Below are 22,751 nucleotides of genomic sequence, written 5' to 3' on the forward strand. Positions count from 1 at the left end.
GTTTCATCCCACAGTCAGACATGGGTAGAAAGTGCAAACTTCACGCAGACAGTCACCCAAGGCCAGAACTGAACCTGGGTCTCTGATGCTGTGAGGCAGCCATTTTCTCTGCAAGGTTAGATGGAACAAGTTCGAAGCAGAAGCTAGGCCATTAGCATCACATTTCAAAATTAACTGTACCAAGGCAGGAGAAGATTTGACATCATGTAACATCACAGAGCAGGGGGGAGAGAAAATAATAAAAGGTTTTTACTTCATTGGAATATGGCCTAGTCCCAGAATATTATTTTTCAACATTAGTACATTATATAGTGCAAGAATTTATACCTAACATTTCCAGTGGTTATATACAAAAACAGGAACAGGGGACATCATGACTATCTCCAGAGGCTAAAATTAAACTTAACACCCCTCATGACATCTTGTCTTCTTTAAAATATTAGAAATAGCATGTCAGGCCATGCAGTTATCATACACTATTACAATGTTGAAATGCTGCACGCTTCTGAAACCTGTAATGACGAACACATTCTGATTTGTGAAGTTAGCCGAATGAATAAGGAACAACTTGAATTGCTTATTAATACTATCACCTCCAAATCAAAAGGCTGAGAGTTCAAGACCCACTATCGACAGGTTATCTTTAAAAAAATACATATCAGCAGATCTATTTAATTCACAAAGGGATATGAGAAAAACGAGGTGATGGGGATATAGATTCCATAATTGATGTAGTTATGGATGAATTGTGGGAAAGCATTGAACTTAATGGACCAAATCACCTTTTCTAATTTCAAGCTTTGCCAGGCTTGGGAACAATTACAAGGCAGTGAGCAAATTTTCATTAAGAGCTCAGCTGAAAAGACAGGTGAAATGCGATTCAGTTCATAAAATTCATTAGAAACACTAATCTTTGCAAACACTTCCAAGCGTCTGCTGTTCATTAAATATTTGGGCACAAATTTAAGTGGCTCATCCCACATCCAAGAATAAATTGCCAAATCCTAGAAATTATTTAAGTCAGAAATTGGGTAATCAGGCTTAAAATAAAAGGGCAATAAAGAAATGCTGTAATGCTGTCACAGTCAGAACATTTCTATTTGAATTGTCTCCATGCAAAGCTCACCAGCTCCAGGACTGCACACCATGATAATAATAGTGCAAAATCCATTGTATTGCTTGAACATAACATTCTGCTTGTTGAGCAAGAAATTCACTGTTGGAAGAAAGAAATAAAGAAAGAAAATGTTACCACATGTTGCCAAGCAATAAAAAATTCTAACTCTAAAAATTCTAATTCCAGCTCTGACGAAGGATCATCCAGACTTGAAACATTGGCTCTATTCTCTCTCCACAGATGCTGTCAGACCTGCTGAGATTTTCCAGCATTTTCTGTTTTTTGTTAAAAATTCTAACTCCTGGCTTTAAACCTATTTGGGTGCTGAGGACACTGATTTCTGCATATCCCAAATCAGATTTTTTGGCATTTTTTTCACTCCCCACTACCCCTGGATGCTCCCCAGCATTTTGCCAAAGTATAAATTCTTCACATGCAAGTATCAAACAGTGAGTGGCAGCAGCCTATTCAGGCATTAGGTTAAGCTCAATGCTCTTTTCAATTGACAAACATTTGTACAAAGTGTACAGTAACATTTCTTCAGATACTGGAAGTGCAAATACCAGCTCCAGTTCCTTAGCAGGCATTTCTTTGACCTCTAACCTGTTCTTCGCATTGGAAGCACAGTTTAGTAATTTCAGTGCTCTTGATTCTTTGTTGTAGTTCTGCAGCCAGATCAAAACACAATGCAAACAGCAGAGTCTTGTAATTTCAGGGCTTGTAGCTCAAGGGTATAGTCAAACATTATGAATTAAGTTTCTCTTTGAACTCTGGGGGAAGGAGTCAGCCACCTGCTCCTCCTCCCCTAGAACGTTTGAAGCCCTCCCTTGCAGCGTCAACAAAGTAGCAACCCAAATCCTAATTATCCAAAACACTTCCCCACGCATATTTACTGATTCCCCCACCTACCCTCACATGACAAGTGATACAGTCCTGCTATTGCAAGACACCTCAGCTTCACCAAATGGGCAACCCTAAAATCTGCATCATCTGTTTAGGAAACTTTTTTCATTCCTCATAGAAAATACAATCATGCGATTAAATAATAATTCAGATGGAGGGAAAACAAAACTCACTTACTCAGAAACAACTTCTACACCCATCTTTGTCATGTAATAAACTCTCTTGTACTGCCTGAACTCTGTTTCAAATAAATCATCCTCATCCTCATTGTCGTCATCATTGACATCATCCAAGATATCTGGAATAAGTTGAAACATTCCACATGTAAGTTGCCCACCATAAAAAAGATTGCAATTTGGTCGTGTCTAAGTCTATTGCACTAAATGCAAAAACTGAATAGGACAGGATTTTTTGATTTGATTTATTATTGTCATGTGTATTAGCATAGCGAAAAGTATTGTTTCTTGCGCGCTACACAGACAAAACAGACCACACATCCAGAAGGTGAGGGCGCAGAATGAAGTGTTACAAGAGTGAACTGTTACATCTGGAGTAAAATAAGTCTTCATATTAAAATATAACGGAAGCCAGAAAAAGAAAATCAGTGTAATATTACTTAACTAATATAAGTAAATTCAAAACCAACACTGAAATTTAATGAGGGAGAAGTTGATCATTGACGAATGGCGCACAGGCAATGTAGATAGTGTGATGCTGCCTGCCCCCGGGAAACCAAGTCTACAAAACATTTCTCCCCTTTGCTTTAGCGAGATCTTAAGAAGAAACTGAATAATTGGCAGCAGTTTCAGAGTGAAAGCCTTCATTTGTTGCTCATGCCTACCTTTGTGATTTAATTCAGTATTGCAATGTGAACAGGCTTCTGCCTCATTTTCACCTTCATCTAATACAGCTAAACACAGATCATCTCGAATCTGTAAACAAAAAAAAACATTTTTCTTTCCCAGTAAAGCTCCCTTTAAGAAAAGCAGAGCATTAATTTCTCCTTGAACAGAGGCAATATTCCTGTATAACTATTCAATAGGCACATTAGCATTGGAATGAATTAATATCCACTGATTTTGTTCTACTTTTTTCTCCAGATTAACTTCTTTTTCGTAAGCCATTAATTACATAGCAATCTATCAGATTTAATGAAAATCATGTGTAAAATGGTTACAAGTAGATGAATAAATTGTGGCTCTTCTGGACAAAAATGCATGGGATTATTATAAGACTATTTTCTGAACCTTCAGTTAGTAGATAATTTATCTCAAGCAAAAGCTACTCTAACAATGGGATGTTTGGACACATCATAAGTGAAATTAGAAAGATTTGTAAACCAATTTGGATGAAAACAAATGTATACTTGACAGGGAAACTGATGTTTAATGATTTGTTTTCGTTTAGCTTACATACAAAGTATGTTGAGCCAATATGGTTTTATGCTGAATTCTGGGGCAATAGTTCATAGCATCATACTCAAACTTGGCAAGGAGAAAAAAAATGCCCTTAAGCTAGTGATACAAGATGTCAAAAGTTTGAACAATTATTGGTATGGAACTATCCACCTCCTTCACAATTAAAATGATCAGTTCTGTTCTGTAAGTCCGAGTGTGCAAAGAGAAACACATATTAAAACTTTCAGCCTTGTGCGTTAAATTAGTGTAGTTTAACTTTTATTTAAGGCAGTCATTTTATTTCACACAATGTAGCCATCTTTGATTTCCTAAGTTTAGAAGTTCTGCATTTAGCTGTTGTAACACTAGTTGTTTTAAATTTAATATATCAGTTAGTTGAATGTGTTGTTATATTTAGCATATTTCCAAGCATTGATTATATATGTATTTTATGTAGACTGTTATTGCTGTAACTTAAGTTTTACAAAACTATTAAGTTTAACTGTCTCGTACCAAACACCAACAGATATAACAAAACATACTATAGTAAAGCAGTTCTCTCAACAAAACCACATTGATAAGCACCTGTTTTAATGAAATGAGCTATAGATTTAATGGATGTCTAATTGATCTAAGTTCACAAACACATGCTATCCTAAGTAAAAGCAGACATGAAAACTATTCTCACTCATATTCTGTATATATTTTATATTACTACTTTGTAGACTTGTTTATTAGTATTAAGATAAGCAATTTCATCATTGTTTTAAAAATAAAGTAACTTATTCCAAGTAAACAGTGAGAAGTGGCAGCAACTTCAAATAACCTGTACAAAAGTCACTGATAAGGATCCGATTTAATAGCAGTTAAGTGAGGCTTTAAGAGCTCAAGATATCAATCATGAAGACATGACAGGGAATGGACAAATGGCCAAGATATCAAAATGTTCTTTCATCTTAGTGAGAAGTAACAGAAAAACTGAGGGGGATGGTCCCACAAGTAATTGACACCTTAGGAGGGCCAGTCAGGGGACAACGGGGAATTACATCAATAGCTGATCATCATCCTTGAGAAATTAATAAACTGATCATTCTCAACTGGACCAATCACACATTGATCAAGCACTCCTCAAACCAATTAAGAATTAGCCCCACCTCATTTAGGCCAATTAGAATTGATCACACTGTGGGCTGTGGCTTGAAATGAATTAAAAGCAACAGCTTTCACTGGGCAAGGTGTGCAGAAAGTGACTACTGCTGCAAGGAAGCAGAAGTTACAGAGATTGAATGTCAATTTGCGCCAAGGCTGAACTGGAAAGCAAGAGCCATGGTATGCTAGTAAAGTCCTGCCTTGTCTTTAACAGGTATAAATTTACAACTTAAAAGATTTTGAGAGCTACTTCACCAAATTGTCTCCTGTTGCCAAAATGGTTACAGTCTCAAATGAACATAATTGGAATTTAAATTCAAATAATACCTGGAACTTACAATTTCTCTGCTGGATCATTCCAACCATGGTCATCCTACTGCAGACAGTTTAATGACCAACGAAAAGGTTGTTATTAATACCTCTGCAACACCCCACTGAATATGAAAAATGGACAGCTTTTATATTAAATTAATTACTCAATATTTTAGGCACCTGCTGCCCTTGAATTTAAGTGAGATTATTTTATGACTTGGCGCAATAGCAAGGTCTCTGTCATGCTGCATCAATTGACTGAGATGATTGAATAGTCAATGGAGTGCAGGTTTCCGTGCTGTGACTTGGAAGCAGTCAAGGGATGACAACATACAACACATCATGCCAAGCTTGAATTTATTCACAAGAGGATGGGAAAATCTTCTGGAATTTTGCTGGACAATCTTTAAGGATTAAGAAGTACTGCTGAATGTTCCTTTGGGGAGTTGAAATGATTTTGGTACAATAACTTGTAAATAGTATGTGATGGTTTGATTGGCCAACTGACCTTCAGTAATTCCTTACATCAATTAGAATTACTTCAGCACTTACAACTCAGCGAATAGCACTGGATTAAAGTATTTAACTTTTTCACAATTATAGTATTAGTAACTTAAGATTGCTTCTGATAACTACCGAATGCAGAATAAGAATCAGAAGTATACCTTGTTTTTCTTTTTACGTCGTTTTGCTTCCTCTGCTGCAATGCCTGCTGCCTCATTGAGGTACTTTTTACCCACTTTACTTTCAAACCACTTTAGGTCAACAAAAACTTCACTGAAATGTTCACGATCAAACTGCAAACAAATAGATATGTTATCTTTAATCAGGCAAAGTTTCAACAAAACAAAATTAAAATACACCCAAATGTTACCTGATGAAGAGCTTATACACACACACACACACACACACACACACAATATATATAAACCAAATATAGTTAAGATACAAGCATCTCCTCAGAATGCAGAAGGACCTGGGCCAATTTGCACAAGATGCCAGAAAGCATACCAATGTTTCGTTGTGGCTAAATGCTTGCTCCAGCAAGCCTTGTTTAACAACAAGGTGGGGGAATAAGACTCACTTTAAAACCATTTATTGAATTATAAACAAAAATACCCAAACAAATAATCCTTGAATAAGGAGGAACAAAACCTGCACCAGGACAATATTCACATCATTCCTAAAAGGTTTATAGATGGAGCTTTTAACCCTACCCAAAATATAAGTTTAACCAAAAGTCATTTGCACGAAGCCACTTCCATTCTTATTTGTTGTTCTCACAGAAAGAGTGATGCCATACTTACGAATTTTTCCACCCTATGGTACAACGCCAATTAGGGCTATAGTAAAGTCCATGGTGCATAATTTCTAAGGCTCTTAATTTTCGCCTCTTAAGCTAGATAGCCAAATTATATTTGGACAATCAACTTCAATTTGTCTGACTAGTGATGTAAGTTTTCAATAAAAGCACACAGGTTCTTTTCGCAAGTCTCAACTGCAGCTAGCACCATATGAATGGTGATTAAAAAGGTTCATACCCATGGTACCCAATCTTGGATACTTTTTAAGGAAGAGGGGAATGCAATCAAATGCTAAGCAGATCGCTGGTTCTCAAACCAGGGTTTACAGATCACTCAAGGCCAATAGTGACTTTCCAGATCGTCTGCAAAATAATGCTACTGCCCAGGCCATTATGGCCAAGAACAAACAAATGAACCACGGCCAGAGCAAGGGGCAGTAATTACACCCCCACGTCTCAGAACAGAGTGGTCTGTCTGTCTCATTTTGGAGGGGAGTGCACATGGACTGACAGAGAACATGAAGATAGAGATCTGCAGTGACCAAGGCTGGCAGTGGACACAAGGTGAGCTCAGCCTTGTTTGACAGAAGGGAATTTCTAAAAATATTTATGTGCTACATACTTGAACTCAAAGAAAGGGTGCCAAAAGTACAAATTTGCCGAGGGAGCCATTTTTCTTAAGGCCGGCTGTGTCAATGAGCATATAGGTAAAAATATTGTCAAAGATCACAGCAACAATAGATGGGCTCTGATATATGTAAACAAATACCCATTTTCTCAAAAACATTTAATTCTTTACATATAGCACTTGCGTATTAAGTTTTACTCAATTGGATATTTATAATTTAGATAGGTGGCATTTGTGATTACTAATCTATTTGAAAAGGATTCACGCAACCAAAAAAGTTGGACAACCACCAAAGTAGAAGTCAGAACCTTCCCACGTGGAAATAAAAATAGGTGGGTAGAATATCATTCTCCATTTTCTAGAGCCTGATGCAAGACTAACAAAGGCTTTGGGAACGGTCATTTCTCACTCCGCCTGCTTGGATGGGAAAAGCACGTCAAGATTTTTTTTACTTAAGGGATGGGCACACAAAGGAAAACAAGTGACTAATATTCAGAATCAACATAAAGGCTTTTATTGCTAACAATCTGTTTGCTGAGTTTAATAGCTGTCACATATATTGGTGTTAGCAGATTATAAATAAAATTCTCCAGAAACATCAAGTTTGGAAGCATAGAAATTGTAATTATAATGCTTCATGTGCTTTCTTTAAACTCAGGACAAGTGGACTCAACTGTAAAATTACACAAATTTGCTATTAGATATTACTAGAATCTTAGTAACAAGGATGCAATATTTTGCTTTACTCTTTAAACAGGCCAATTCAAACAAATTTTCTGGCTAAATTATGTGAACTGCAAAACCAGTTCAATAAAATAATGTGCAAGTGATGGAAACAATGCATGCTTACCTCTGACAGTTTTACAAGATACTTCTCAAAGTGTTCCAAATTTAATGTTCCGCCTTCATTAATATACCCTGATCAAAAGAAAATATTTTCACAAAGCACTTATTTGCCTATGAAACAATGAATTTGAAATCATGCTCAAATAAATCATTTTTTCTATTAGTGTTTTGTTTCACGCACTCACCTCCAAGGGTTGGCAGAACCTCAGTGTATGTCTTGTATAGCAAAGGCAGTGCATCATGATTGATGTGTAAATGAGGTAGGTGAGGAATAAAATCATTACCAACAAGAAACCCCATCAATATCCAGTCGTCAATTATTCGTTCAAGGTCATACTCAAAGCAAATCTTGTCCTGTTAATTGAAATAAAGCACAAACAGTTTATTTAAACATGATCAAAGTGCTAAAGCACATACGGCAGGGCAGCACAGTATCAGGTTTAATGCACTAGCACATTACTACAGATAAGGTAGGAATTAATCCTTAGATCAGACTATTCTATTGGCTGATTAATTAGAAGATGGACAAGGTTTAATGGTCTGCTTGCCACAACTGCTGAACAATTGGAGAGGGAAGGGGAAAGAAGATTGGAGAAGTAGGAGTTCTTCCCCATAGAGAAGGGTGAGCGATTTGATAGAGGTGATCAAAATCACCTTAGGTTCTGGACATGGAAGAAGAAACAGTTTCCATTGGTAGAACAGTTGAAAATCAAAGGACGCTAATTTAAAGGTGAATGGCCCAAGAGCCAAAGGCGACATGAGGAGAAACTTATTTAGGACCTGGAATGCATTCTCTCAAGGGTAATTGGATACAAATTAATTCAAAATAGTTTTCTCTGAAATGTACATTAATAACAAATGAACTTTACAGTTTGATCATTCAGGCCTATTTGAAAACTAAACCTTTCTTGACTTGATTATCACTTATTAAGTAATGGATACTGAACTTCCCCTCCACTTCACATGAACCCTAACTAGTAGAACTACGACAACATATAGCAGTTCTACAGACCAACTTGCCATCCAAAAAATAAACCTAAAGCACTTAATAATCTAAGCCAGGTTTGTGCAATTTATAATAAATAATTGTACAGAAGCACTGACAGAAGCTTTGGAAGAAGTTGTCAATATACATGCAGAGAAGTAATCCAGATTTATTTAAAAATAAAATGACACATTCTCAATTTATCACATTTTAAATTGAAGATGGATAGAATTATTAATACACCAATTCGTAGTACATCCAATCATGAGACAGGCTTACTTGTGTACTCCTGTCTCTCGGTTCAGTTTTGTTCCAATATATTGTAGGCAAAGTGTTGCTCAGAGTAAATCTAAACAGTTTGTAGAAGCCTTTATCCAAAGGCGTCAGGCAGGGGTTACAGGCACCAGAGACTGTGGACAGTAAACTAAATTCCACCAGTAAGGGGTACTTCATGTACTGCCCATCTTTAGCCGGTTAGAAGGCAGAATGAGGGAGATGAACATAGAACATAGAACACTACAGCACAAACAGGCCCTTCGGCCCACGAGTTGCGCCGATCACATCAACACCTACCAACCTACAGACCTATCTATAACCCTCAATCTCATTAAACCCCATATACTCATCCAGAAGTCTTTTAAAAGACCCCAGCGAGTTCGCCTCCACCACCACTGACGGCAGCCGATTCCATTCACTCACCACCCTCTGAGTGGAAAAACTTACCCCTAACATCACTTCTGAACTTCCCTCCTTGCACCTTAAATCTGTGTCCTCTCGTAGCAACCATTTCAACCTGGGGAAATAGCCTCTGAGAGTCCACCCTATCTATTCCTCTCAACATTTTGTAAACTTCTATCAGGTTGCCTCTCAACCTTCGTCTCTCCAGGGAAAAGAGTCCCAGCTCCCTCAACCTAACTTCATAAGGCATGCCTCCCAGTCCAGGCAACATCCTTGTAAATCTCCTCTGTACCCTCTCAATAGCTTCTACATCTTTCCTATAGTGAGGCGACCAGAACTGCGCACAATACTCTAAATGAGGCCTGACAAGGGTCTTATGAAACAAAGACTAACTGCTGCATTATCTCCTTATATACCATTTATATATAAATGGTATAGCTCAGCACTGTCCTTTTCTTTAAGAACAAATTCCAATCCGAATACTGACCCGTACAGATGAAAACTCATAGTCAATATACTCTCTCATTAGGGACAGGTGCAGTAAGTGAAACGTAGTTTCTTCAACTGCAGTAATTCTGAAACAAACAAACAAACATGATTAAGAAATATTGTGCATCAAAAATCAACATAATAAAGGACAATTATAGCTCCTGAAATAGCCAAAGATTTTTCTTCTCAGGAAGGAAAGAGTTGGATAGCCCAGGGCACTATTACACAGCATGTCGTGTTTAGAGTATTAAACAACCTCTGGGAAGTAATCTGAGCTGACAAAGGAAACACTACAGAAGAAAAATGGGAGAAATTATGCATTTTAAGAGAGGAATCAAATAAAGTTTTGTTTAAAGCCTGAAGAGTTCTTTAAATAGTACAAAGATCTTACCTCTTCTGTGACTTCCTGCCACCAAATCGAACTTCTTCCCTCAAAAGGGAAAAATTTGGTTCATGGCTTGTTAATCCAAGCATAATCTTTGGTAAACACAAATATCAGTAATTTAGTTGTAGAAAAGTGTGTGAATTACTTTTTTTCTTTAAAGCTACTTGTGACTACAATGAAAGTCCTTATTCCAATCACAGTGAAATTATGCAAAAATGCAAATAATTGAGATATTGCAAAGAACAATATTACAAAATGTCAGAATGATTTTGTATTTCTTAAAATAAAACTATTCAGTCTCAAAATGTAATTAATAGTACAATATTAAGTTATTGAGTTTTAAGTTACAAAGTGACAGTGAAATACCAACTTTACCATCCACTGACACAACCATTTTACTGTGGGTAGCAGACCACATGTTATTGTGAGTGGCCAACTGGCAGATCACATGCTTCCAACCCTAAAGTAATGCATCACTTTGAGCGATTTATTCAGCCATCAATTATGATGAGTAATTACAAATTCCCAACTTGGGAGAGACTAAAGCAACATCAGGAAAGTTAACAGTCCAGTTGTATTTCCCACAGCAAAATACCAGTAACTGTACTTCTCAATTTACCTTTTAACTATCACAATTTAGAAAGAGTTAATCATTATATACTAATTCAGAAAAAGTGAAAAACTTTTCAAAAGTTTTAAATAAATTCATTCATAATAAGTAACGGTGCAAATCAAATCCAGCATTGAAAGATCCTTCATAAAGAGCCATTGGTCAAGTTACTCTAACCTCGATGGTATTGCAAATGGTGAGTCAGGATCAAGTGTAAACTGGAGGGTGGGGTGGGGAGAAGAGAAAGAGACACCAAATATTTTTCATCAAATATGTAGACGTTACTAGATAAAATGAATTTTTTTTCCTTCTAGATGAAATAATACATACTAAATCAGCATCCAGTCCATACAAACAGTGTCTTGTATTGGGATCATGATCAGGTTTTGTCGTTTCAGCTCTAATAAATTCCATGATTTTGTGTTCTCCTTCCCCTGGGGTCTAGCAATAAAAACAAGATATTATAATACAGAAATATGTGACAAGCACAGTCACATACTGTAACCCTGTTTGTTATCCTCACTTGGTGTGGGAAGAAAAATTGCTGACTAAAATACAATAGCTTAACTACCGATGTCGAATGTTGACATGGAGTTCGTTCCATCTCGAGATCCAAATCAACTGATATGCGATATTGAGCACAAAAATAAGAAAGACTAAATGCATTATCGTCTATTTGCATATTAATAAATAGGGATTAATATTTTATATTAAGTATAACAAATAAATATATTTCTCAATACAAATTATTTACACAAAACAAAAACAAATTTCTTCAATCCACACAAATGGTATTAAACAGAGTTAGGGCTGGTGCAAGTGTGTTTGTTAGGTGCCCTAGACAAACTTTCAGCCTTGGATACCCCTATCCACCCCCCCTCCTGCAATTAACTTTTGAAAATTAATATTGTGCATTATTATGAATAAAAATTCTGTACTTATAATTAGATGTATTTTACATGAAAAAGGTGACAGAGATTGTACATTCTCCTTGTTCTACACTTTCCACAGTATATGTACAATGAACAACAATGTCTCATGATGCAAGTGTTCCTGCGACAATCACGAGATGATTTTGTGCAATTTACATAATCAACAGTCATTACAAGAGTGGGATAGATCAAATTAATTATTTGATATTGTTTACTGGTTCACAATTTTGGAATAAGAGTGTACACAATTGTAAAACTCAAACTGAGGAAAATAAAATGAAATTCTGCAATTTGAGTACAGGTCAAATATCTAACTGATCAGTCCAAAAACCACACTTCATTAACCTTTAGCAAGTGTCTGACTCAAACTGACACACACCTCACCGACTGCACCCAACCATTTGTGTAGGAAGTCTAGTTGTTGATCTGCACTTTTTAACCTTGCAAATCCACTAGTATATGCACAGAGTGTGTGTGTGGGTCAGAGAGACACAAAGCAAGCGAGCAAGCAAGAGAGAAAGACTTACTCAGTCTCTGGTTTTTCCCATTCTCACCACCTCACACAACACATGCACCCAACTCAGTGGGTAAGGCTGAGTGAGTAAGCACCCCAAGACTGGGAATGACCCAGACACACACACTGACCCTCTCACCTGGTTATTTCTATCAATTACTCTTTCTTAACGTGTCACATTAATGCTATAATACTACTTTTGTTCAGCAACAGGCCGAAAACTGCATGCTGAAATTCAATTGCCCTGAGGGTTTTCAGATAAAGGATACTCAACCTACAGATGGAAATCTATTAGTGTGCTAGTATAAAAGTACATCAGCAGAACTAGATCTTTCATTCCCACTGCTGAAGCACATTTGTTGAATAGTTCATTCAGGTTTTTGCATCCCCCAGCCCAAATTTACCATTCTAGGTGACCAAGTTGTTACACCAGTCCTGTACATGGGTTAAAAATTTGCTCAAAGTTGCCCGATCCCAAATAGGATTCCAATCGCTAACAAATGTAGAATAAATGAAGATCCAAGGACATTGTTGTAATAGTGATAAGTAAATCAACTGCACATTTGTTCATTTTTTCTAGTACAATTTTCAACATCATATTTTCTGATTGCTAATGTTTTTTAAGCAAAGTTGCCCTCTGGCAAGATTCCTTCAGAAATTAACTCCCATGCCAGTTTAGCAAATGCATTTCTTCTCCATTCAGTTTGAGGAAAGAGATAGTTTTAGGCTAGTTAGTATTTAATTACCTCATGACCTGACAAGTACACAGCCACACCTTCCCAGGATTTTTCAGTTGAAATCTTCAAGTTTATAAAATATTTTAGCTGCTCATGTAATCTGGCCATAAAAGCAGTACCTAAAACAGAACATACAAAATTATGAAAAATCCTATTTTATCCAAAAAAAAACTCTCGCTCTGCCCTCTAATGAGGGTGGAGTTTTCAGAATAAGTCCAGGAGTCAAAGCTCAGTGATTCTTATTCATATAACCAATATAGGAAAAGCAATGGAGCATTTCATTTATTTTTAAAAATAAGTGTTGGAGGCGTGAAGGGAACAAACAGAGTCTTGGCATGCCAAACAGCGCAACATAAAAAATATTTTTTTTCAGTATTTTAATTCTAATCGAAAAAGCCGATTCAAATCAAGTCCAATCACGGTCCCCACGAGGGACAGACCAGATCCAAACTGACAAACAGGACATTGCATCCAATCGTGGGCTTAATCAAACAAGATCCAAGCTGACAGGTTGAGGCACTGCACCCCCTCCCGGGCTTGATCTAACACTTCATCTTAGCCAAAAAGGTTGAGATGGCTTTGAAAATCTGCATCAGGTAGAGTCTTGGTTTAACCTCATGAGCTACCCTGATCCTTTACTCTACCCTAGCTTAGGCAAATCACGATCTCTGGAGTCACCACACCCAAGGCTGAGAAGTCCTTATCTCAACCTGACCCACTCTAAGCAGGCAACCTTGACAGAAGCAAGAATCTAGAATGGAAAAATACTAAAATGCATACAATTTGCACATCAGCCTATTCATGTTTTGAACCTAATCTGATAAAGTGACTCATCACATCTGAAATATGCATCTTCCAGACCTCTTATCTGCAGCTGTTACTCCAGCATTACGAAGTAATGTTGCACATAAACTGCATGTTAACTGTTAATTATTAATGATAGTTAATATAGTCAGAGGTTTACGGCATGGATACAGGCCCTTTGGCCCAACTTGTCCATGCCACCACCTTTTTTAAAGACTCTAAAGCTAGTCCCAATTGCCTGCATTTGGCCCATATCCCTCTAACAGTAGATTACATATAATCTAACAGTAGAATTCTACTTTCATGCTGTGACTAATTAGGATTCTTGCACTCATCATAAATTGAGGTATGAACATTTGATGCAACAAACAAAATTACAGCAAATACTCAGTTTAGGCTGTTCCTGTCCCTTTCAATGTATATTGTATTACTAGAGGGTTTTGGGCTCATAAAATACTTTTAAGTTCATTCTTTTATAGCAATTCCATTTTAGTTTTGAGAGTTTTAATATACTAACTTCCAAATGTACTAATTACATTAGAGAGAAAGCTTTTAAGAATCCTTAATTAACACCAGGCAGACCTAAAAATCCAAACAATGGTGAAAGGTTATACAGTCAGTTCTTGGCTGAGCAACTAGCACAATCACTGAAAAAGAACTGCAGTGTTTCCTTAATGTCTTTTCAAATCAATGCAAGGTCCTTTTGGCAAAAAGACTGTATTTTCATGTAGATGTTTTCATGTAAATGGTGAAGATTTATGTTACTCATGCTTTCACCAAGACTGCCTATTTCCACCTTGAATTAGCCCCTGCCTCAGCTCATCCGCTGCTGAAGGCCTGGTTCCTGCCTTTTGTTACCATTAGATTCAACTATTCCAACATACTTATGGCTGGTCTCCCACATTTTTCCCTCTTGTAAATTTGAGGTCATCCAAAACTTTGCCACCCAGGCCTCAACTTGCTGCTAGACCCATTCCCCAATCATCGCTATGCTCACAATCACTGACTCCTGGTCAAGCAACACTTCACATTTAAAATTCTCATCCTGGTTTTCAATTCCCTCCATGACCTTGCCCATCCTCTCCAACCTACAACTCCACAACCCTCGGAGATATATGCACTTATTAATTCTGGTCGCTTGTGCAATCCCAATTCTATCTGCTCCACCGTTGGTGACCATGCCTTCAATTGGCTAAGCCCCAATGTCTGGAATTCCCTCCCTACACCCCTCTCACCTTCCTCCTTTAAGACACTCCTTAAAACATATCTCATTGACAAATCCTTTGGACATCAAACCCTAGTTGCTATTTATGTAGCTCAGGGTCATACTTAAATTTTGTAGTGCTCTAATGAAGCACCTTGGGGTGTTTTGTTATGTTGGAAGTGCTAAAAACATTTGCTGTTGTGGAAAATGAAACTGAAATCAAAATACTGCAGATGCTGGAAATCTTAAATCAAAACAGAAACGCTGGAAACACTCAGCAGGTCTGGCTGCATCTACCAGAACAGAAACAGAGTTAATGTATCAAGTAGAGGATCTTTAGAAACATTAGCTTGTTTCTCATTCCACAGATTTTGTCAGAAGTGCCATGTTTCCTGTATTTTGTGTTTTTATTAGAATCAATTTATTTCATAGTTCCAAAATCTTCAGCGCTTAGCATTCTGAATAGACTACCTTTTGATAAGTCTTCTGGCTGTTTCAGCTCCCATTAAAGGTTACAAGAAGTCACATATTAGTTGGAAGCTCTTAATACAATCAGGTTTCACCAGTCCCCAAACTAGGTGAAACATTAAGAAGATGCTTGAGCTTTTGTGCTGGAACTATTCTATATTAATGACTTAAAAATCAAGAAGCCAAATTCTTACTTTTAATTAATTAATACTTCTAATGTAGTGCATCACTCAAAAAGAAATGCAGTTTTTTGAGCATCCACAACTACCTATCCAAAAAAGTTAATTTATTTTTATGCAAGCTGAGACATTGTTATTGGACTTTGATAACAAGTAAAGCATCAATTCAAACTCAATGTATCAGGACAGGAAAATCAGACCAAATTTAACTTCCTAAACCGAGAAATATAAAAGACAATGGTAGTCTCCCTATCCTGATGTTGTCTCAGATGAGACCAGAAACTCAGCACCATTGGGGAAATACATCCAGTAAAGTATTTTTAGCACTACAAAAATCAGGTGAGGTTGCCAAGCTTCCAGGATCAGGTTATTAAAATCATTTGAATATGAGACTTTACAGGAAATGAATTTATGCTATCTTATCCTGTACAATATGCTGTAATTTGTAATAAACATATAACGTTTGAAGAAAAAGTGGTTATGACTGGGCATTACCTGGGGTAATACAGTTGGAGTCAAATCTGGCCTCTGTTGGAAGGATTTCTCCTTTCTCTAACGCTTTTTTAATTTTCTCTTCTGCTTCCTTTGCTGATCTACATTTAAGAAAATTGTTATGATGCAACAAATCATATGGTGCAGAAAACAGATACATTCATAAATGAGGGAAAAAAGACTAAGTGTCGTGATCATCGATAACTGGCACGCTTCCCCTCCTTTAACATGGATAGGGAAAGAACAATTAGGGAGGCTACTGTGTGTTTAGCATGCATTAGTTACACTAAGTATCAAATATAATTCTTCAGACTTGTTGCTTTTTCTGATCTCCATAATCTGCTTCACTCAATGATAGCACAGCTTTACTCTCTGCATCCTAACCCTCGTGCACCTTAGTCACTTTGTTGCTTCTTACAGCTTTTGACCACATGTAAATATCCGTGCCTTTCTCCTTTCACTGCTCCCACCATGCCTTCCATCCTGCTCACTTCTGCCACACTACACCATTAAATACCGCCATGTCGTCTGATCCTCTACAAGATCCACTACTGACAACTCATTTCATCATATTCCCTACTGTGGTCCATCCAACTATGTAATTTTTTTTTCAGAATGTGCAAAAAACATTCTAAGTAATTTTAACAACATATGGCTTAGTTGCTAGGTTCCCCATCTCCAAGGAGCAGAGGGAGTGTGTTTTGCCCCAGGGTGGGGGGGCACTTGTGAACTTACTTGCGACAGTAGCACTATACAGTTCAATGTTACCTCATCAGCCCCAGCAAAGGTCACAATCATGAATGCAGCTATTGTGCCGCCTTTATTCATAATTCACGATCCTCTTCCACTAGCCGGAATCCCACTCCCCTTCAGTATGCCCAAATCCAATAATTCTTTCACATCATGTTTCCATTTCCTGCTACCTCTACACCCTCAGTCAACCTTTGTCTCCCTCTTCAAACACACTATTCCCACAATCACCAAACTAGAACCTCTTTGCCATTATCAAGGCCCTCATTACAATCCTCCAACACCATAACAGCTTTCAACTCCTTCAACATTTCTCCCTCCTTCCCCAATCTAAGATCTTTTCTTCCCTCCTTATTTTTTTTAAATACCTTCTAGTGGAAACATATCTCCATTACCTTTGTCTGGATCCTGAAATTTTACAATAAAGGCAATATGCAAAATTCATTATATATTTCTATCACTATATTGAGCTAAAAAGTCTTGCATCTTGTAATCCATAGGTCAGACACTCAAGTTATTGGTACGGTTCCAATAACATTTTGCTAAACAAACATAAGAATTATGAGTACGACTAGGCAATTCAGCCCCTTAAGTCTGCTTCGTTACTCAATACGGTCCTGGTTAATCTCATCTCAGTCTCATTTCCCCCTTCCTGCCCGCTGTCCACAATCCTTTGTTCCGCTACTAATTAAAAACCTATCTAAAGATTCAAGTCACTTAAACATGGTTTTTAACAAAATAACTATAAAAAAGCTCGGAAAAGATAAAACGATATACAAAATTTATTTTAAAATCTAATAAGCAGGGCTACTGAGGTAGACATGAACTAATAGGCAAACTGTGATCAAATACATCAAATTGCACAGTAAATGACAAATGCAACCCAAACAGCTTTCACAGATTTTTCAACAACCCACCCCAGACATTAGTAACACCAGCCAACTATCTCACCAAACTCCCATCTCATGAGGGATTCTAATCTTCACTCCTTTCAAAGATTCTGGGAGGGATTTTCCAGCTGAGCTCACCCCGAAACCAGAAAATCCCAGCCAAAGTCAACAGACATTTCCACGGTCCAACCGCCCACCCGTCGCCTGCTCTGATTTCCATGGCAGGCGGAATGGGAAAATTCATTCCATCATCTTGGATGAATTTCCAACGTTTTGCTCCAGCTTGAACAGCTTCAATGATGGCCCATTTCACAGGCTTTCAATCTGTGTCCCAGGATTCCGTTGCCTTGGATTCCAGAATCTGCAATCAAATCCAACTCAAACATAATTTCAGTTCCCTGACCATGCCAAGCAGAATATTATTGCCCCACAAGGGATATGTTTGCCCCAAATTCCTACAGCATGGAGTCACCAATCTTCAGCTGCCTGTTGGATCTTCAGGGCATCTCTTGAGCCACCTGCAATTATAACATTCAGACAGCATCCCAGTCCATCCCACAGCCTTTCAATCTCATCAGCCGAGACTCCTTTTCCTAAATTGCCAAGTACTCTCTCATTCACCAAATTACAGCCACAATTTCAGATCTTCGCCCAAGCCAAGCAGAATATGACTGCTCCAAAGGGGTACCTTTGCCCCGTAACCCGCAACATTGGTTCACCAATCTTTGACTGACTTCTTCACTTAAAGTCTGTTTGCTGCAACCCTTTTGCTAATTGTAACCGCTATCAATGCTGCTCTCTTTTTTCCCCTTAACCTAACTGGGTCCTGTTTCTTTCTTTCCTGGGACCCCTCACTGTCCCATGCCTGGGACACCTGTAGGTGATGGTGCATCCTAACATCGGTTTTCATACCATTTCCTTTTTCTCTCTTTTTCTCCAGCACACTGGGCCCAAAGAACTCAAATTACAGAACTGTGCACGTGCAGAAGTTCAAGGTCCTTAGGATTAGACAGATGTTCCTGATTTCAGAGCCCAACAAGTATGGTTTTCATAATAATCTGCACACAATTCAAATCTACAAAACCTTTTTTCTATTGTCAATGTATGCCCTGCTTAACTATAAAGTTTATATATATACACTTATAAATGGAAATTTGTCCTGCAGATGCACCTTCCCATCCTTGCCAACATTATATTACTTCAATTTTGCTCCTAGCTTATACTGCAAAGAACTCCAGAGTCTGACAGATAATTATAGCACAGCACAAGGTCTTTTGACTCATTAGTTCTGTACCAGTTCTTTTTCAAATAACAATCCAGTTGTCCCACACTCCAGTTCTTCCCTTGCATTCCAGCTCTTTTTTCAAAAAAAAACTTGCTTTTTAACTACAAATCCATGCATAAATAAAAAGTTATGCAAAGTAAGGTCAGAATATATGATTTTAAAATGGAGACTGCATTGAATCAATGCAATGGGCCAAATCATCATGCAATGGGCCAAATTATCCCTTGCCCTCCAACAATACGATGACTGTAAAGTACATTTGGCCTCGGCTCCCTGCATACAATGCCAAAATTAACTAGCAATGTATTAAATTGGTGCAAGGTGAATGTTCCATTGAAAATTCCGATATATAAATCAGGTCTACGCAAAATCCCATCAATTTCAAATTCTTGGAGTTACAGTCTGTACTGCTGAAATAATTTTAAACTTTAGGCTTCCTTACTAAGGCCCAATGTTTATTCAGTGACAGTTGTACAAGATTTTTTAAAACTGCATTAGATTTGCAAGTAATGTGGTAGGCCCTGACCACTAGGGGGTATTGTATTATTACTACTTTCCCTTTTAAATCATTCAAAATACTTCCTGCAAATTTCACATTACCATTTTCTTGTCAGTAACAAATCATCCAGCGTCTAAAACAAAGCTTAAAACAAAACATTAAGAAAAATACATTTTTCACAATAATCATTTGTCTCTACACTTCTGTTGAAAGTTCAGAGTTAAAGGCCACATCTCAAAAGCATGGCTTGCAATTTAATATCTTTGCCCCGAACTATAAATCTGAAGCAAACACAGATTGCATAGTTGGAGGATTCCCAATTTCCCCAAGATTAATTTGTACCATTCATTGGGGTAAAATATTTCTTCAACTATTATCAGTTTCTTCTCAGCTATTTTTCCCCAAATTATCTGGAAACAGTAAATTTAATTCTGATAAGATTTATTGAATTTTCTTTTAGAAAAAAGCACACTTTAAAAAAAAAAGTTTTGCGTTTAAAGCTCATGAAAAGGAACAATAGTTGCCAGTGACAGAGGAAGAGAGTCATAGTCACAGAGGTTTACAGCATGGAAACAAGCCCTTCGGCTCAACTTGCCTATGCAACCCTTTTTTTCAAAAATCCCAAAGCTAATCCCAATTGCCCACATATGGTCTATATCCCTCTATACCCATCATGCCCACATAACTGTCTAAATACTTTTAAAAAGACGAAATTGTACCCGCCTCTACTACTACCTCTGGCATAGGTTTTCTGAAGGGTGGAGATAATGGCAGTTTTAAAAAGGAGTACCTGAGAAATTTGAACCACTTGAATTGTCAGTTGGCATGGGGCGAGGGAGGGAATTTAGGTGATCAGTGGTTTAGTGGAAAGAGATCAAAAGGTGGATCTCATGAATAAGATGAGCTTGGAGGAGCAATGGGAAAGGATTATAGAAGAAAAATTAGAAACAAAGACTAGGAGTAGGGCAGATGAGAATCAGGTTTATTCTATCCTTAGCATGAAATAGTACTTTCTGCCTTAATTCTAAAGGCCTAGCTCTAATTTCAAAGTTTATGTCCCCTCGTCTGGGTCCGTGCCATGAGGAAACAGTTGTATGTCCCAATTAAATACCTTAAATAAGATCAATCCCCAACACCTTAAACACAAGGAAATAAAAACCAAAATTATGCAACATGCTGTCATAAATGTAACCCTTTAAACCATGGAAGCAGCAAGTTATAGACAGTTAAACATTTCCACAAATGACAAATCTGTTCAAAGCTCTATAGTCCTAACACATCTAGCCGTGAATGGTGGTGGACAACTAAACAACTAACCAGAGCAGAAAGCTCGATAAACATTCCCATCCTCAATTTTGTAGGGGTTCAGCGCGTTGATGCAAAATACAAACCGAAGCATATGCAACCAACTTCAGCCAAAAGTGCTGAATAAATAATCCATCCTGGTTTCTTCCTGAGGTCCCCAGCATTATAGATCTCAATTTTCAGACAACTCAATTCATTCCGCATGATACAAAGAAACAACTAAAGGCTCTGGACCCTGATACATTCCAGCTGTTTGTGTTTCCAACAGGACCGCTCAGCTTCAGTTCTCAATTCCTGAGCTCAGAATGACTGCGCTCATAACTGCATTTGGGACAGTGGCATCAACAAGTCCTACCAAAATTGAAATCAATTAGATTAAGGAGAAAAATGCTCCACTGGTTGGAGTCATGCCAAGCAAAAAGATGGTTGTGATTGTCAGAGGCTACTCATCTCAGCTCCAATGAATGCCACTTCCCATTTATCATCCCTAACTTGAATCTTGTCCAGCTCTTGCTGCATTCAGGAATCATGTGGGACCTGACACAATGAAGGTACGCAGTCTTTGTGACCACAAAAGGCATCACATCTGAGCTCAATCACTGACCTCCATATTCACAGGGACTTCTTTATAACTGGATATTAGCTGTAAGGAAAATCCCTAGATATGTTTCCATTCCCTAGCTCAGGGTTAATTGTAATGCCTCGTTAATGTCATACTGACAGACTGGGCTTTACTGGACATTGTAACTCAACTACTTACAAAATAAATTTGCAAAATGACTCCAGTGCCTTGACCATTTTTAACAGCCCATCAAAAAATTCTCTTACCTAAAACGTCTGCCACGTTGTTGATTCATTTTTGCTCTTGGAGCCACACCATCAACTGCCATGAAGAAAACCTTCTTGGGCTTAATGATGCGAAATAGTACTTCCACATAGTGGAAAATATCAGCAATTATTTTTTCTTCGGAGATTCGAAAGTGCACATCTTCATCATTTGGGTGAGAACACTGATGGATAATTCCATTCATATCCAGATAGAGATTGTCAAATTCCGGAATCTGTAAAATTGAATACAGAAAACCATGTAATGAGTGAATCATGCAGGATTAACAATTTATAACGAGCTAAAGTTTCCTATTTCAAGCTGACAGCATATTATATTACAGCACAGCTCATGGAAACACAGCCAGTCTGTGCTCACATCACTAGACCAACCAATCAGAAGTACTATTGGAATAACGATATCAATTTGACTACACAGTCTTCACTAGTTTGTAATAGTTTAAGGGGAGATATTATTTTAAGGACAAAAAATGAAAACAGAAGTACATTAAAAGTACAAGTGGATCATAGTAATTAAGAAGATCAGGTATCAGTATCAAGAACTCACTTAGTGTCTAATGTTCCCATCAATAAACATCCTGTCACTACATACAATCACACAGCCAATTTTGCACATCCCACTGTTTGAAGGCAACATACACCTAGCTAAGCCACACAAAAGTAGAAAGACCGACGTTGAAATTCTGACTTGTTAGCCAATTTGAGGAAATACGTGAAATATAATTGTCAGGATTTCTGATTGAAAAGCTTGTCAAAAAAACTGTTCATGCTGACTTGAAGAGTGGTCAGTTAAATAAAGAATTAATCACTGCTCTGGAATTTCTCGTCTATCATTGCCTCACAAAGTTGGAGCAACGGAAGACAATTTTCCAATTTAAAAAAAAATCACAATCTAGCTCTTACCAGCAGCAACATGGGTTTAAAAAAAATGAACAGTGGCAATAGTACAAGATACAATCTAACCTGTACAGATAACCATTTGTGATTATGTACAAACTGTTTACATTTTGCAACTTTGCCAAATATGTAACTAAGTTTCACCCT

At 37.5% G+C, this 22,751-nt stretch overlaps 1 protein-coding gene across 1 annotated transcript in view; it reads right to left on the reverse strand.

Moving 5' to 3' along the window:
• The window catches only part of xrn1 (5'-3' exoribonuclease 1), an 84,532-nt gene that overhangs the window by 56,325 nt on the left and 5,456 nt on the right, over nucleotides 1-22,751 (reverse strand). Inside the window, exons 2-13 of the mRNA XM_080185944.1 lie at nucleotides 21,690-21,922; nucleotides 16,136-16,233; nucleotides 12,995-13,104; nucleotides 11,133-11,243; nucleotides 10,199-10,284; nucleotides 9,806-9,893; nucleotides 7,841-8,009; nucleotides 7,660-7,727; nucleotides 5,544-5,675; nucleotides 2,862-2,952; nucleotides 2,198-2,318; nucleotides 1,127-1,216 (exon numbers count right to left, since the gene is read on the reverse strand). Of these exons, the coding sequence (XP_080042070.1) occupies nucleotides 1,127-1,216; nucleotides 2,198-2,318; nucleotides 2,862-2,952; nucleotides 5,544-5,675; nucleotides 7,660-7,727; nucleotides 7,841-8,009; nucleotides 9,806-9,893; nucleotides 10,199-10,284; nucleotides 11,133-11,243; nucleotides 12,995-13,104; nucleotides 16,136-16,233; nucleotides 21,690-21,922 (1,397 nt within the window). The remainder of the gene's footprint in view (nucleotides 1-1,126; nucleotides 1,217-2,197; nucleotides 2,319-2,861; nucleotides 2,953-5,543; nucleotides 5,676-7,659; nucleotides 7,728-7,840; nucleotides 8,010-9,805; nucleotides 9,894-10,198; nucleotides 10,285-11,132; nucleotides 11,244-12,994; nucleotides 13,105-16,135; nucleotides 16,234-21,689; nucleotides 21,923-22,751) is intronic.

Source organism: Carcharhinus amblyrhynchos, chromosome 3 (genome assembly GCF_965287045.1).
Source record: "Carcharhinus amblyrhynchos chromosome 3, sCarAmb.v2.hapA, whole genome shotgun sequence".
In the NCBI taxonomy this organism is placed as follows: domain Eukaryota; kingdom Metazoa; phylum Chordata; class Chondrichthyes; order Carcharhiniformes; family Carcharhinidae; genus Carcharhinus; species Carcharhinus amblyrhynchos.